The following is a 14,872-nucleotide window of genomic DNA, read 5'->3' as shown; positions in this document are numbered from 1 at the left end:
TTAACCTTTTTCTTAACCGATAATTGCTGATTTGCCCCCTTACTGCTGTCCAGATATTTGCTTGTCAATTTTCTAGTTCGCTTTCTCCATTTCGTGTCAACATTCTTTATATACAGGTATCTGAAAACTTTCCTAGCCCACCGCTTTTCCTCCATCTCTCTCAATCAAATGCTATCTTACTGCTAGCCTCTCTGCTCTCGAAAGACGCCCATCCCATATCACCCTGTACCCCCTGATTTGGTGCATTGCCATGTGCGCCCAAAGCTAACCTCCCTACTCCCCGTTGCCTAATTTCCAGCCTTGCTTGAACATCTGGCCTCATACACAGGACCGCATTACCGAAGGTCAGGCTAGGGACCATCACCCCTTTCCAGATCCCTCTTACCACCTCATACCTATTGTAATTCCACAGTGCCCTATTTTTCATGACAGCTGCATTCCTACTAGCTTTATTCATTACATATTTTTCATGCTCTGTCAGATACTCAACACTGTTATTTATCCACACCCCAAGATACTTGTACTCATTCACTACGTTTAGCACGAACTCCTGTATTCTATGCTCGCCGCCCTCTTCATTAAATATCATGACGGCGATACGACGCTCCAGTTGACGCCTTTCCTGCCGCTCTGGGAAGAATTGGCGCTGACGTCTGCATTGAAATAAACGCAAAACAATCACACCCCCTTTTCAACCAACTTTTAAGCAGCAAAAAAAATTAATTTCATTACTTTATTAAAAATAAAATAGTTTATTATCATGCGATTCGGCGCTACGCAAGTGTTTTTTCTTTGTAAATGTTTAAACAGGTGGCGACATCTTTCTGTTCAGCCATGTTATCGGTACGCATGACAAGCGTCGGTTTGTGTGTGTGTGTATTTTCATTACAACTACATTTGTGGGGAGTGTGTTGGTCGCTCGTTTACGCTGGGCATCACCTTGGGCAGCTGTGTTTGATGTGCTCACAACCCCAACACGACCGGAGACGTGTTGGGCGTCGTAGTGTGTCGCGAGCTCTCAGGGACGCGCGAAACCTCTTTCTAGCGTAACGGCTCGCGTGCGCTGCGCACAAGAGCTCACAGCGGTCTACGGTGCGACCATGGTCGGCAGATTACCGTGATCCGAGCCACTCAGCAGCCCGTCGAAGCCATCACTGCGTGTCTCCCGCTACATGCTTTTGAACTGTTGCGGTGTCGGCCCACAAGTTATGCTTCTGTGTTGAAGAAGGAGCCGTGAACACCGTCGAAATGATATCGATTTTACCTTTCACACCCCCGGTCGTTAAGCGGCTCTTGGGCTGGAAGAAGGGCGAAGGAGAAGACAAATGGAGCGAGAAAGCCGTCAAAAGTCTGGTGAAAAAGCTGAAAAAGTCGGGCGGAATGGACGAACTTGAAAAAGCGATCTCGACTCAAGACGCTCACACTGCATGCATCACGATTCCCAGGTTGGTATTTTCAGCCGATATTGTTCATTTTTTTTCTTGCCTACGGCTGTCATTCCAGCCGTTTGCATGAACACATATATTGTATAGCATTGCCAGCAGTGTTGCGGCAGCCTCACAACACAGACTTGTTTTGGAGGCGCATCAGATTGCTGCAGCGAATCCTAAAATAAGAGGAAAGCGTGCAGGATTTATGCAGAAAATGGTCGCTTAGCTCAAAATACGGAAGAATTCGTAACACGAGGACACTATATCTGAGCAAAGCCCGCAGCTTTTCTGTAGGCGCCTGTCCCTTATCAAACGAGCTCCTCCTGATAAGACGAGTGGTCAAAAGCGCGGTCGTTTCGCTCGGGGACAGCGGAACAGTTGCCGACGGGGCCGCGGAAGAAACGGAAACTCTCGGACGCCCTAGCCTTGCGACTCAGCCAGCTATTGCTCTTGCTATCTGCGGCTCAAGAGACCTTATCTCCCTGCACAACACAAACAGTTCATCTCAAGAACCCGAACCATTTTTTCGACGCTTGTCTGGCTACTGGCCGCGCGATGTTTAGGCACTGCACCTACGAAACGACGTCGTCGGTCGCCTCTTCCATTTTCCGTCATTATTTACTTCCTCATTTATAGCTCTTTTTTTCAACGAGACCGTAATTACCGTCTAATCGTCGCGTGCCTTCGTTCGACCTCGTTCTGGGCCGTCGCTAATCGAGGAATTTGGTCGGCTCGGTTCGGCAGTTGCCGCCACCGTGATTGCTGCTATGAACGCATCGCATGCCTCTCCCCCTCGCCCCTGGTTTTGGGCAAGGGCAAGCACATGCCGCCCGCGGGCTGCTTTGTGTTGCAGTCAAGCCTAACTCGCGAACGCTTTCTTGAGCGTGCGAACGGTTCACCCCTCGGGTGCAGCCGAAAAAACGGGCTCGCAAAGGCTCGCTGCTGGTGCTCCTGAGCGCCCGCGATCGCGTCGCATCTGCTGACGGAGGCTGCGAGCGACGTTGCCGCCTGTGTTGTGGCGGCTGACACGGATCGCGGCCAGCGAAATTCTGAGCCGAAGCGGCCCGATCCGCCGCGCTTGCTGGTAGGCCTTTGCGGTAAGCCTTTGCTCTCTCCCACCGGGTTTTCGCTCAGCAGCAGCGTGCAGACGGGCTGCGCTTGCATGTTCTTTCGCAGCATCAGTGTCTAGATTGGCGTCGAAGGGTTGAAAAAGTGCTCTCCAGCCTGGCTGACATTAGGGTGTCGTGTTTTGAGATCGGCGATTAGCCTGTTCGGGAAGTAGCCGCCTTCGTCTTGCCCGGCGGTGTGCCGTCGAGTAAAGTATCTCGGTGAAAATCGAAATCAACAAGTGACTCCCGTCGAGGTAGGGGCGGTCGGGCCTTCTGTCCGTTGCCGATTGCATGCGTTCCCAGCTGTTCGCCGCTTTGATCGGCGCGAGCGTGCATGCGCCTCGGGGCGGACCGAGCGGTGCCTCAGCGGTGGTCGCAGAAACCGCGCAGCGCTGGCTCGGAGGTGTTGCCGCGGCGTTCGCGCTGTCGACAGCAGCTTTCACGGCTCGCTTGGCGATCGTAGCTCAGCCTGAACGCCGCTGTCGTGCGTCTACGTTTGTGCATTCCGTCCGATCACAGCTGGATCAGACTATTTATCGTTTCCAACTTCGCCGGGAGCCCAGAGCGACGACGAGGTTAGGCTTAACGCGCTCGCTCGCCCAGAGCCGCCGAGAAAGAAAGGGTGCATTGCTCCCTCCCCCGCCGTCTGCCGAACGTCTCGTGCGGACGTCGGTCTTGAGCGGGCTTTCCCACGCGCCGAGATCGTCGTCTTTCGGCTGCTACTCTTATTTGGCGTCTATTTTCGATGGTTTCTTTTTCCTTTGCACGCCTGCCGCTACCGCGGGTGCAGCATCCACTTCAGCGTGCCGCTATCCAGCATCTTGTGTGTGCCCCCCCCAGAAAAAAAAAAAAAGGAAGAGCGTCAGAGGAGTGTCGGTGCCGGGTAATGTAAGGCGTTGGTAATGTGCGGTGTTGAAGCTCTTTGCGCCGAAGTGACGAGGACCGATGCTTGTGAAGAGGGCGTGCGCGTGGTGCATTGTAGCGTTCTCTCTCGGGAACAGAGCGAGCAGAAAAATAGAAGCTGTGATTGCACCGAGGACTGCGGCCGTGCTTGTTGGCAGCCTGCCTTGTCTGTCACACGTAGCAACAGCGCGCATTCGTTGTGGCAAAGGAGGCTCTGGCACTGCGGCGTGATAATTCGCGCGCGGCCCCCCCCCCTCCTCCTCCTCCTCCTCTCCATTCTGTTTGTTTTGCTTTTGTAATAGTGTTTTGTCCGCCCAGTGAGCGCGCCCTGCACAATGCCGTGCCCGCATCGAAGCCCCTCCCCGGTTCTTTATCGTTATCGTGCATGTCTTGAATCGAGACCGCTGCACAAACAAGAGGCAGTCATCATGGAAAAATCGTGCCGAAACAGCACAACAGGACGCGGTGCTGTTATCTTTGCTCTGTCAGCAGGGTTCTCGAGTGTAGAAGGCGAGCCTTGTTGCAAATGGTGTTAGTGCTGTTTTCTGAGGCTGCTGTAAAAAGTTGAGACCGCAGTGTATTTGTTTTTAGGTAACTTACCTGGAAACGGTGGCATTTTGATTGACGGGGCCGCCTGTATTTCTCTGTGCTTCTGCTACCTGTCTGCTGATCACAGTCAAAAACGACCAGTTGCAAGTTCCAATGTCGCTGTTCGAAACAAATTGAAATGAAATTGGATTCTGCTATGTTCCGATTATGTTTTTTGCAAGTTTCAAGTTTTTTTTTTTTACCGAAATATATGTTCTGAAATGAAAGCAAACCTCCCTCCTTATTTTTTGTTGCATTTGTTTCATCATCTGAGACAACTGTTGTTCCCTGTTTGCTAGGTAGCTTGCAACTGGTGTGTTTTTGAGCAGCTGTTGTCAGCTACTGAGGTCCAGGAGAGTGATTCTCTGTCTGTGTGTGTGTGTGTGTGTGTGTGTGTGTGTGTGTGTGTGTGTGTGTGTGTGAGAGAGAGAGAGAGAGAGAGAGAGAGAGAGACACCAGTTTTCTCTATGTGGCCTAGATATACCAGTTAGAATAGCAAAAAAACCAGGAAATCAAGACTGAAACTGGATTTTCAGCCAAAGTATGAAATAATGGCTACTTTCAAAAACCTCACGTATGCGTATTGATTGGCTAAACTGGCAACTGTAATTGACAGCTGTTATCATTATTTATCTGAGATGACAATAAACAAGCTCAAAATTCTTTCTTTCGGAAAACGCAAAGTGCATTTCGGACTTTGGGAGTCGCTTTCAGACGTTAAACCCCATAAACTTGAACCAGCATATAGACTGGAGTGTGCAGATCATCACAAAATTGCCAGTAAAAATTGCACCAATGAGGCCGCAAAACAGAAAATTTCGAAATTTGCGCCAAAAGAAAATTCCACCTGATTGCAAAATTTCATGCCAATTATCGGAAGACTGCAGGGAATCTACCGTGAAAGTAGCAGCAAACTATGTGGAGGTGAAAAAAATGCTGGAGTTGTTCTTTCAGTTGTGATTGATTTTTGGCCCATTTTTTAACTCTTATACTACTGGCCCAAACATTTATCAACCGCAACTAATCCCTACCTTGTTCGAATTTCGATGAAGGCGAAATTCTAGAGGCCCGTGTACTGTGCGATGTCAGTGCACGTTAAAGAACCCCAGGTGGTCGAAATTTCCGGAGCCCTTCACTACGGCGTCTCTCATAGCCTGAATCGCTTTGGGACGTTAAACCCCCGTAAACCATAAACCATAATCCCTACCTTGTGTCTGGTGCCTTTTGGTCTTGCTGCTGTGCCAATAATCATCTACTACCACTGCCACTGTAACTCAAGCCTGCAAAATGTGCAGTTAGTGTAGTTTTTGCCAGTGTGCTTACTTGAACATAAACTGCGCTTTGTCATATATGCGTTGCTCTTTAGTGTGCTATTGTACCTTCCTTGTGTTTATGGCTACGGCTTATGCTTCTTGTTTGTTTTCTGTGACTTTCCTTGCAGTGTTGTTATATGTTTTGTCTGTGGTGGCTTTTGTTGGGCCACAGGCATTTTTCGCCTCAAGAAGGGCGTTTATGAAGGCCTAGTTTATGTGCCGAAATACTGGTGCAGGAAATGGGAGGCCCTTGTGCGTGCTGTGTTGCTGACGTTTTGTGGCGTGTTGTGTTGTGTGCTGGTGTTCGTGGTGTTCGCACTGATGCCAAGGGTGATCAGTGGGGGGGTGGCCGTGGGCAGGTCACTGGACGGCCGGCTCCAGGTGTCGCACCGCAAGGGGCTGCCGCACGTCATCTACTGCCGCCTGTGGCGCTGGCCCGACCTGCAGAGCCACCACGAGCTGCGGCCAACCGACAACTGCCAGTATGCCTTCCACCTCAAGAAGGACGAGGTCTGCGTCAACCCCTACCACTACCAGAGAGTAGAGACGCCCGGTAGGTAGCAGGTTTGTTTAGGGGATGCTGTTGGACTTAGCACATGTGTTGGTGGATTGATAGTATCAGGCATAATGTTTTACCTTTTAAACGAGTTTATTCTCAGGAGTTGAAATTATCGTTGGGCAGACATGGGTAGGGAAATGAGGGATCATTATGGCATCAATGTTAAGGAAGACAACAGTCATCAAAATGAAGGAAAGCTTAGTGGACTGCTTTTTTTTAGTTTGTGGTGTTGATTAATGGGAAATTAGGCTAAGCACTTGATGGCTCAAAATTAACCTATGACTTCCGAATTTTGTGTACGGTGATGTACCAATGGTGCTCTCCTTTCTGACAAATTAATTTTCAGCCGCAAAGTGGTTACACTAATTTCTAATTAACACCACAAATTTAAAAAAAAAACACTCGCCCCCGTGATTTTCTTATTTTTGGTGACTGTTGGCTTCCTTAATATGAAATAGTAATGTTACCTTACCTTGCATTGTTTCTTTCTCTTGTTTTTTTATGGTATGTAGCAGTGTTCCAGCGCATATGCTCCTCTGCTAGAAGGCCTTTACAGAGGACGCTGAGGAGAAATTGAAGTGTGCCTTCGTAGATAGGGCACCGCATTCTAATCACAGTCACAAAGACACCCCTCTGAATGAAAACGTGAAAATGGAGGATTTATTATAAGTAAGGGTTGGACTTTTCGGTTTCAACCAAAAAAAAAACCAATAATGGGGCACTGAATTTACTTTTTTAAATTTGGTTTTAAGTGTAAAAGGTCAGTATTCTTGGCAGGCAAGGCTGGCAGTTGAGTACGTGTTACACTCAGTTAAAGTAGTAAATTAACTAAGTAATTCATTCGTCGAAAATAATATTCTGTAATACAGGCCTTCGGCTCCCGAATGTCACAGATCTCTCCGGAGAACACTCGGACCGAAAGAATGGACTAGGCGACGGGTGTACCCACACAAACGCACATTTAATACACCCTACGCGACACACACACTAGAACACAAAACTAACACAACACACAAAGGCTATAAATACACACGACCAGGGCACACTACTACCAGCGTCTACTACTAGCGTTCTACTATTCGTGGTCGGCGTTTGTGCTCATGGTTGGTTCGATGTGGCTGCGGCGTTGTATGGATTCAGTAGGCGGCGTCGAGGCGGCGTTCGCCGTGCTTGGGCTGGCGTCGCTGGCGGTGTTCGACGTGCTCGGGCTGGCGTCGCTGGCTGCGTCGTACAAGCTCCAGGTCCAAGCGCCCGTGGAGGTGATGCTGGTGTTGTTGGCTTTGGTGGCGGCGTCGCTGGCTGCGTCGTATAAGCTCCAGGTCCAAGCGCCCGTGGAGGTGATGCCGGTGTTGTTGGCGTTGGGGGAACCACCCGGATGGATGGCAACAGCTCTGGAGACACCCCTGGCCGTAGCAGGTGGTAGCGTCCTCCGTTGACTCCCCGGAACGGGCTCAGGCACGGCAGGAAGTCCACGATGTGATGTCGTAGAACGCGAGCTCACCGGAGCAGTAGCCGGCGTCGCTCTCTTCCAGCCGATGTGACCCTGACCTGCTGGAGCCTCCGCTTCTCTGCTGTTTCCCCCTGTGCCTCGCTCTCGCTCGCCCTTTTATAGCCTCGGTGTTAGTCCACGTAAGGCTCCTTAATATATGTGACACTGAACCATCGGCGGCTGGCTGGCGCTTTAGGAAGAAGACGACGACAAGTGAAAAACGTTCTGATGCTCGTGTGTGCTCTGGACTGACCGCTGCCTCTGGTCTGTACCTGAATTATACCGATAGTCGTTCGCGACGCAATCCCTTGGAAGACGTCCTGCATTACAATTCACCAAAAAAAAAAAAAACTAACTGAAACTTACATTTTGAAATAAACACTGAAAAAAGTCTGCTGATTTTTGGAAAAATAAAAACCGACGAGTCCAACCATTAATTTCAAGCTAGAAAAAAAAAAATGAACCGCAAGCGTCGCCACCACTGGCTGATTTTGCAAAGCAAACTGCACGCGTTGACACTGATTTCTTGACGCGGATCCCAGAGGCTAGGCTATGCTGCCATCAGTTCAGCATGGTGGCCTCGAAGTCCTTTTCGGTGCTATTTCACAGGTTTGGTTCAAGCGGCAGGAAAACGGTTAAACTCAATTTGCGCAGCCATAAATGCTTCTTTCACTGCCCAGGCAAATGTCAACATGCCCAGAGAAAGCCAGAGAATTCATTTTTACTGAAAACAAGAATTGCATGAAATTGTTCAGTGTCCTTTTAAGGTGAGATGACAAGTAAAAATTGCCAAAAAAAAAAGCCTTTCTTTCTTTTCATTTCACACTTCAAAAATTGCAGGAATTGCGTAGAACTTCCAAAGGGTGTGCGCTTATCCGAGTGCTCAAAGGTATTTAAATGTGGTGTCAAATACAGAAATTTGGCTGTTTAAATGGAGCAGGACTTGAGGTTGGTATCATTTGTGTAGCGCTTTTTCTTTTTGTTTCAAAACAAGAAAGCTGTGGAAATGTGTTTTGTTTTTATTAGATACAAAGAACATAAGAATAATAATAATGATGGTAGCAGTGGTAGCAGTGGATCTTTAACGTGCGCGGAGATGGCACAGCACATGGGCACCTTTTGCGTTTCGCCTCCATTGAAACGCGGCTGCCGAAGTCGGGTTCGAACGCGGGTACTCAGGCTCAGTAGCCAAGTGCTCTAATCACTGAGCTGCTGCAACGGGAGAGAACATATTGCCGCAAATTTTTTGCTTTCAGCTAGTGCACCTTTAAGCACATGGTGCTTATTGTGTTGGAGCACCCCCGCTTGTTTTGGTCGTCATGCGCTCTAGTTTTTAGAGCTTGTGAAAACTGGCAGCTGCTTTCCGAATACATTGTGAAGACAGCGATGCCTCAATTCTCTGTGATGGAAGCTTAAATTTTGATTAAATCACTATGTGTCAACAGGTCTGTTTTGTAATGTGGTGCTGGGCCACATAGACAGCACCATGATAACAAGGGCAGATTTGGCACACACTGCCGAAAGCAAGAAGAGAGCGGAGTTGAAGCAGTGTCCCAGGAACAGCTTCATGAGGGAGTTCGAGGAGACTACTCTGAATTTTACGATTAAATTTTGTTTATATGCTTACAAAAGAACAAAGAACATGCACCTCCTTTTTTGAGTCACGTTGTGCTGCATGCCTGGTGCATGTACTAAACTAAGAGATTTCTATTTGGTTAAAAAGTGCTTCGTTTGTTAACAAATTTTGTCTTTGTCAGTAGTTAACGATTTATTTTTGGAAAACGAAAAAAGTTATAATTCTAGTTCAGACAAAAGCCCACATTCTAGGAAACAAATGGGGCTAGTTTCTTTGCTCTCGCTGAAGTGGTTCCTTAATTGCCCTTAATGAAAGAGGAAAAATTTACGACTTTATTTTTAGATGACGTCAGTCTCCTTTACTATTTTTTGTTTGTTTGAAACATTGTCTCAGTGTATCGAAAGATATTGTAATCAGTGTGTAAAAATGTTCAGGAGGTTTTCTTGACCAGGTGCTGAAATATTCACAAAACAAGTTGAGTTCCATGTTATCCTAACATCCCCCCTTAAGAAATGATGGCCATTGCAGCCGTCCAAGCACAAGCAGCTGGTTGGACTTGCAGTCTACATTTATTTCCCACAGCAAGTCTAGCACTTGTGCAGCATCTTATAAGGAAGACTAGATAAAAGTTGTGTAATGGCAGCTCAACAAGCCCCACTTCCCGTGCAACTTGGCAACATGGATGGCAGACTGGAAGCAGTGTGCAGGTGTTGAAGACAAGTGCTGCGGGAATCCAAGGTTTCACACTTTCAGATGCAAAGTCCATTAAAGGACTAAAGACACCAGGTTTTTGCTCGTTTATTTTCTTATTTCAAGGCATGCGTTAGACATTAATATACATATACCCTGTGGTATTGCCTACGGCTGCTAAGTTATTTATAATTGAATTTCATTTTGACGCTGTTTCGGTTTCATCAGCCGTACGTTGGGCGTGACGCATCATTGGCTTTTAGGTCACGAGGCACACAACCAAAAAAAAATGTATATAACTATTGATACATTGGTACAGTGTTTGTTGCCATCACAGCCCTTAAAGCAGGCTGGTTTAATTGCAGTGTATTAATAAAACTATGGATCAGCGTTTACATTCCAGGTTTTTTTTTTTATTCTCGTAGGACCTAAGGGTCAACTACACATCACGCCCAAGAGAAACTGTGTCAAGGTGAAATTCAGTTATAATTTATTTGGAAGAAGAAAATGCGACTAAAATTGGGCGCCTCTAGTACTTTAAGGAAATGCCTCTTTGAAATTAATTGTGGGGCCATGCTTGCAGCCCTGCCACCCATCCTGGTGCCTCGGCAGACAGGCGATCTGCCCACAGAGCTGCCCAGCTTGGATGATTATGCTAACTCAGTGCCCGACAACACAGACTTCCCGTCGAGCCTAGACGTGCAGGCTTTTCCCCTCACAGGTGAGTGCATCTGCCGTTCGTATGCATAGACCTTCGATGCCCTTGCGCCCTTGACCCATCCGTGTGGAAAGCGGCGGGCTGCGGTCTGTTATCAAAAACAGCATGCATACATTTAGCACCTATAATCTTGCTGTTGAGCAAGATTCATTCATGATCAGGGGCGGCTTTATAGGGAGGGCAGGGTCAACCCTATTTTAATTGTAGAAATGCATGGTATAAGTGAGATCGCCCCCTCTAAAAGTGACCCATAAATTCAATGCTATTCTTGACACCTTGTACAGGAAGACTTTTGGTCAGACATGGTGCTTGTTGGTTGAACAGAAGGCAGGCGAAACATTTTCGGCGGAAGGGGTATGAAACAGTGTATACTACAATTGCAGAAAGCATGGAATTTTCCCATTCAGCAGAAAAAGGTTAGAGACACCTCACTCATCAAAGGAAACAAAGTTAAACAATTTCCTTCATTTTATTCTGTGACTTTATGTAAATGGGAACAAGAGCGGGAGAGACCAGGAATTTTTATTGATGTCACAACTGTGAGGCCTTCGGGGAACATGTATTTTTGTGTGCCGATTCCAAATGTGCCCTTTAATTTCATGGTAAGACTAGTCTGTGCACTCACATAATATGTTATGTAATGTTTTTGTCACGAGCTTGTAAAAAATTTTGCTGCAGGGAACTTACTAAAATGCGTATCATTGGTTTTCTTCTGAAGAAATGCAGTAAGGGTAAAATTATTATCCTGGCGTCATAGAACTCAAGCTGTGGGGTTTTGAAGTTGCAACTTCACAGAATTGGGAAAACTAAAATCCTGTTTCCTAGGATAGAAAGTCACCTTATCACTGGTAGTGCCTTGATGCAAACCATGAGAACAGCACGATTTACAGTGTTCATTTTATGAAGCCTCTGCTCATGCTGGCTGTGTGTGCCTCCTGTGCCAGCCAGCACAGTTTGAAAAACACCCCTTTGAGTTTCAAAGAAAAGAATAGGTGCAGGAATGGTTTGCAAAAAGACTGGCAAAGAATTGTCAACTATATTTGGTTGCAAGGGAAGCAGTACAGTAAACCTTTGTTTCCTCATAGCCTCGAAAAATGAGAAGCGTTTCAAAGTAAATGGTGTTATGCGATAGGAGCCACCTTTCTAGCTGTATTTAGCAAAGAAAAATGCAAACTCCTTTGTGCAAACTGAGCACATTACTGCCGTAACAACTAGTTGATTCAAACTTCAAGGGATCGGGGAAAATGATTGCATTATCCGAAAGTTTGAATTGTTGAATGGCCCTGAAAAACTACCAAGAATTGCTGGCGGCACGGTAAATTTATTTATGAAAGACTGGGCAATGGTTGCCTGATTTTAAGATGAGAACAGCATGGCCATGTCTGTCCGTGGATGCTTTACTGCATGGAAACTGTCGGGAGCACTGAAGCAGGCCTACATCAAAATCGTAAGGGCCTCCCGCACTCTTTGCAGTGTGACGCGGTGGAGATCCATCACGTCACACGCATTACAAGTGGCATTCTTGCATGTGAGGAGGCTTCACTGCGTGAACAGCAAGCAGAACGTGATGAGGACTGGTCTGAATAATCGAACAGGCCTAAAAACCTGTTTTTCTCGGCTGTACGTCTCTACTTCACTGCAGCATGTGATCATAGTATTCGCCACAAGTTCCCGCTGGAAGACGTCAACCTGAAGATGGCTGAAGTTGCCCAAGTGCAGGCGCTAGAAACTGCTTCATTCAGCAGTGTACTTCATTTTATTATGGAGTTTCCTGCTATTCTACCCGAGCAGATTGGTGAAACAAGAGAAGAAACAATTGATGCACTCGAAGTGGAGTTTGCCAACTTGCAAGCTTACCAGATTCCAGCAGACATACTGAATGAGCCAAGGTGCGACATACAGTGGTCGCAATTGGGAAGCGTTCGAGATGTCGACGGATCGCCCAGATTCCACAGAATTTCGATGGTTATGCTGGGCATACTCGCCATTCCCCACAGTAACTCTGAATGTGAGAGAATATTCAGCTCTGTCAACACAACTCGAACAGAGTTTTGCTCATCTGTCTTTGAGAAAACTTTAGAAAGTCTGCTGATAGTGAAAGGACACCAGAGTGGCACCTGCTTTGAGCAAGCTTACACAGAGAAGTTTCTGAAGCAGGCAAAGTCAGCAACCGCAAAATCACTGAAAAAATAAATTGTGACCCAATGGAGTTTTCGCTCATTATTGTACAGGACACGGATTTCGCTTTTGGGTGAGTGAGCAAGCTTGTCGCTAAAAGTAATTTCTTGGAAACTAAAAAAAAAGTGCCCCCCCCCCCCCCCCCCCCCCCGTTCTCCGGTCGCGAAGGTTTTATGAATTTATTTTGAAATCTTCAGGTTGGCAGGTATGAAATAGCCAAACCTATCCAAGCCACTATGACCGATTAACTCCGTCAGCACCCACCGCCCGCCAATTCTGTTTCAATCCAAGATGGCGCCTTTAGGCGACGGGGAATGTGTTGGTCATCACAGCGATACCCACTCACATCTATATGAGTGAGGCCGAAATAACAAACTTTTGGTTGGAAAACAATCTCCACAGTATTGTTGGCATCTATTGTAGTACGAAAAACTGAACTTTGAGACCCCACAAAGTCCAAAATATTGGTCATGAAAATGTAGACGTTTCCATGAGGTGCATGACAGTTCCTCAGGGAAGTCTGAATTGTTGGAGTCCGAAAAATCGGTCAGCTGCTGTTAAAACATACGGTACCCCTAGGATGCCTATTAGTGAAAGTTAAAAGCATGCTGCATGGTTTGTTTGATTGCTTGGTAGTATTCAGCATGTAAAATCATTAGACATTGGTGCACCGTTTTTTGTTTGCCGGCACTTCAAGCAAGTGGGACACATCCATCGCTGTGTTTCGTGCACCAGAAAGGTTGGACTCCAGCAAAGCGAAAAGCTTGAATGAAGTGGAAAGCATTGTATGAGTTAAGCAACTTCATAGTGCATTGAAAATATAGCCGCCAAACTTATTTTGACATTTGTTGGAACGGACGAAAAGTGCAGATTATATCATCTTGAATTATCGCGAGTCTACTGCATTCACACGGATATTTTGGATGCAGTAGAGAGCAGCGATGGCGTAGAGGTAGAACATCCGCCTCGCGTGCAAGAGGACCGGGGCTCATATCCTGATGCCGCGCAATTCTCCACCGGGGCTAAAAAAAAAAAAAATCCGCGTGTCGATGGAATTGCATAACCAGGCCTGGAGTGCGGCCTGATCTCGGTGACCAGAACTGACAACGCACTCTCTCACCAGAGCAGGATTTGGCCACCCTGGTGTAGTACTTGGCCACAACCTTCTATGATCAAACCAACTTATGACCTTGACTGTACCAGAAGCTTGGAAGAATGCAAACATTATCTTAATTCATAAGAAGGGAGAGGCCAAGGACTTGAAAAATTACCGGCCGATCAGCTTACTATCCGTTGCCTACAAAGTATTTACTAAGGTAATCGCTAATAGAGTGAGGGCAACGTTAGACTTTAATCAACCAAATGACCAGGTAGGCTTTTGTAAAGGATATTCCACAATAGATCATATTCACACTGTCAATCAGGTGATAGAGAAATGCGCAGAATATAATCAACCTCTATATATAGCTTTCATTGATTTCGAGAAAGCATTCGACTCAGTGGAAACCTCAGCAGTCATACAGGCATTGCGTAATCAGGGGGTAGAAGAGCCTTATGTCAAAATACTGGAAGATATATATAGCAACTGCACAGCTACTATAGTCCTCCATAAAGTCAGCAATAAAATTCCAATAAGGAAGGGCGTCAGGCAAGGAGACACGATCTCGCCAATGCTGTTCACCGCATTTCTACAGGAGGTATTTCGAGGCCTGAATTGGGAACAGTTGGGAATAAGAATTAATGGAGAATACCTAAAAAATTTGCGATTTGCTGATGACATTGCCTTGCTGAGTCACTCAGGAGGTGAACTGCAAATCATGATCAATGAATTAGACAGGCAGAGCAGATCGATGGGTCTAAAAATTAACATGCAGAAAACCAAGGTAATGTTCAACAGCCTAGCAAGGGAGCACCAGTTCACAATCGGCAGCGAGAGCCTAGAAATTGTGACGGAATACGTCTACTTAGGGCAGGTAGTGACAGCTGATCCGGATCATGAGAGGGAGATAACTAGAAGGAAAAAGAATGGGGTGGAGCGCATATGGCAAATTCTCGCAGATCATGAGTGGCAGTTTATCAATTTCCCTCAAGAGGAAAGTGTACAACAGCATAATCTTACCGGTACTCACCTACGGGGCAGAAATGTGGAGGCTAACGAAAAGAGTTCAGCTTAAGTTAAGGACAACGCAGCGAGCCATGGAAAGAAAAATGATAGGTGTAACGTTAAGAGATCAGAAGCGGGCAGAGTGGGTGAGGGAACAAACACGGGTTAATGACATCCTAGTCGAAATCAAGAGAATGAAATGGGCATGGGCAGGG

At 46.7% G+C, this 14,872-nt stretch overlaps 1 protein-coding gene across 2 annotated transcripts in view; it reads left to right on the top strand.

The window, feature by feature from the left end:
* The first annotated feature begins 852 nt into the window (after positions 1-852).
* Positions 853-14,872, top strand: part of LOC144094115 (mothers against decapentaplegic homolog 3-like) — a 47,784-nt gene continuing 33,764 nt past the window's right edge. The window contains exons 1-3 of one of the 2 annotated variants that reach the window (XM_077628033.1): positions 853-1,445; positions 5,682-5,896; positions 10,241-10,378. In XM_077628033.1, the coding sequence (XP_077484159.1) occupies positions 1,249-1,445; positions 5,682-5,896; positions 10,241-10,378 (550 nt within the window). In that variant the 5' untranslated portion in view covers positions 853-1,248. The remainder of the gene's footprint in view (positions 1,446-5,681; positions 5,897-10,240; positions 10,379-14,872) is intronic. The other variant, XM_077628034.1, reaches the window with a different exon arrangement.

The sequence above is a fragment of the Amblyomma americanum genome, chromosome 6, assembly GCF_052857255.1.
Source record: "Amblyomma americanum isolate KBUSLIRL-KWMA chromosome 6, ASM5285725v1, whole genome shotgun sequence".
NCBI classification, from domain to species: Eukaryota; Metazoa; Arthropoda; class Arachnida; order Ixodida; family Ixodidae; genus Amblyomma; species Amblyomma americanum.
Note: the sequence above shows the minus strand (reverse complement) of the source record. Positions and strands in the feature narration are given on the sequence as shown.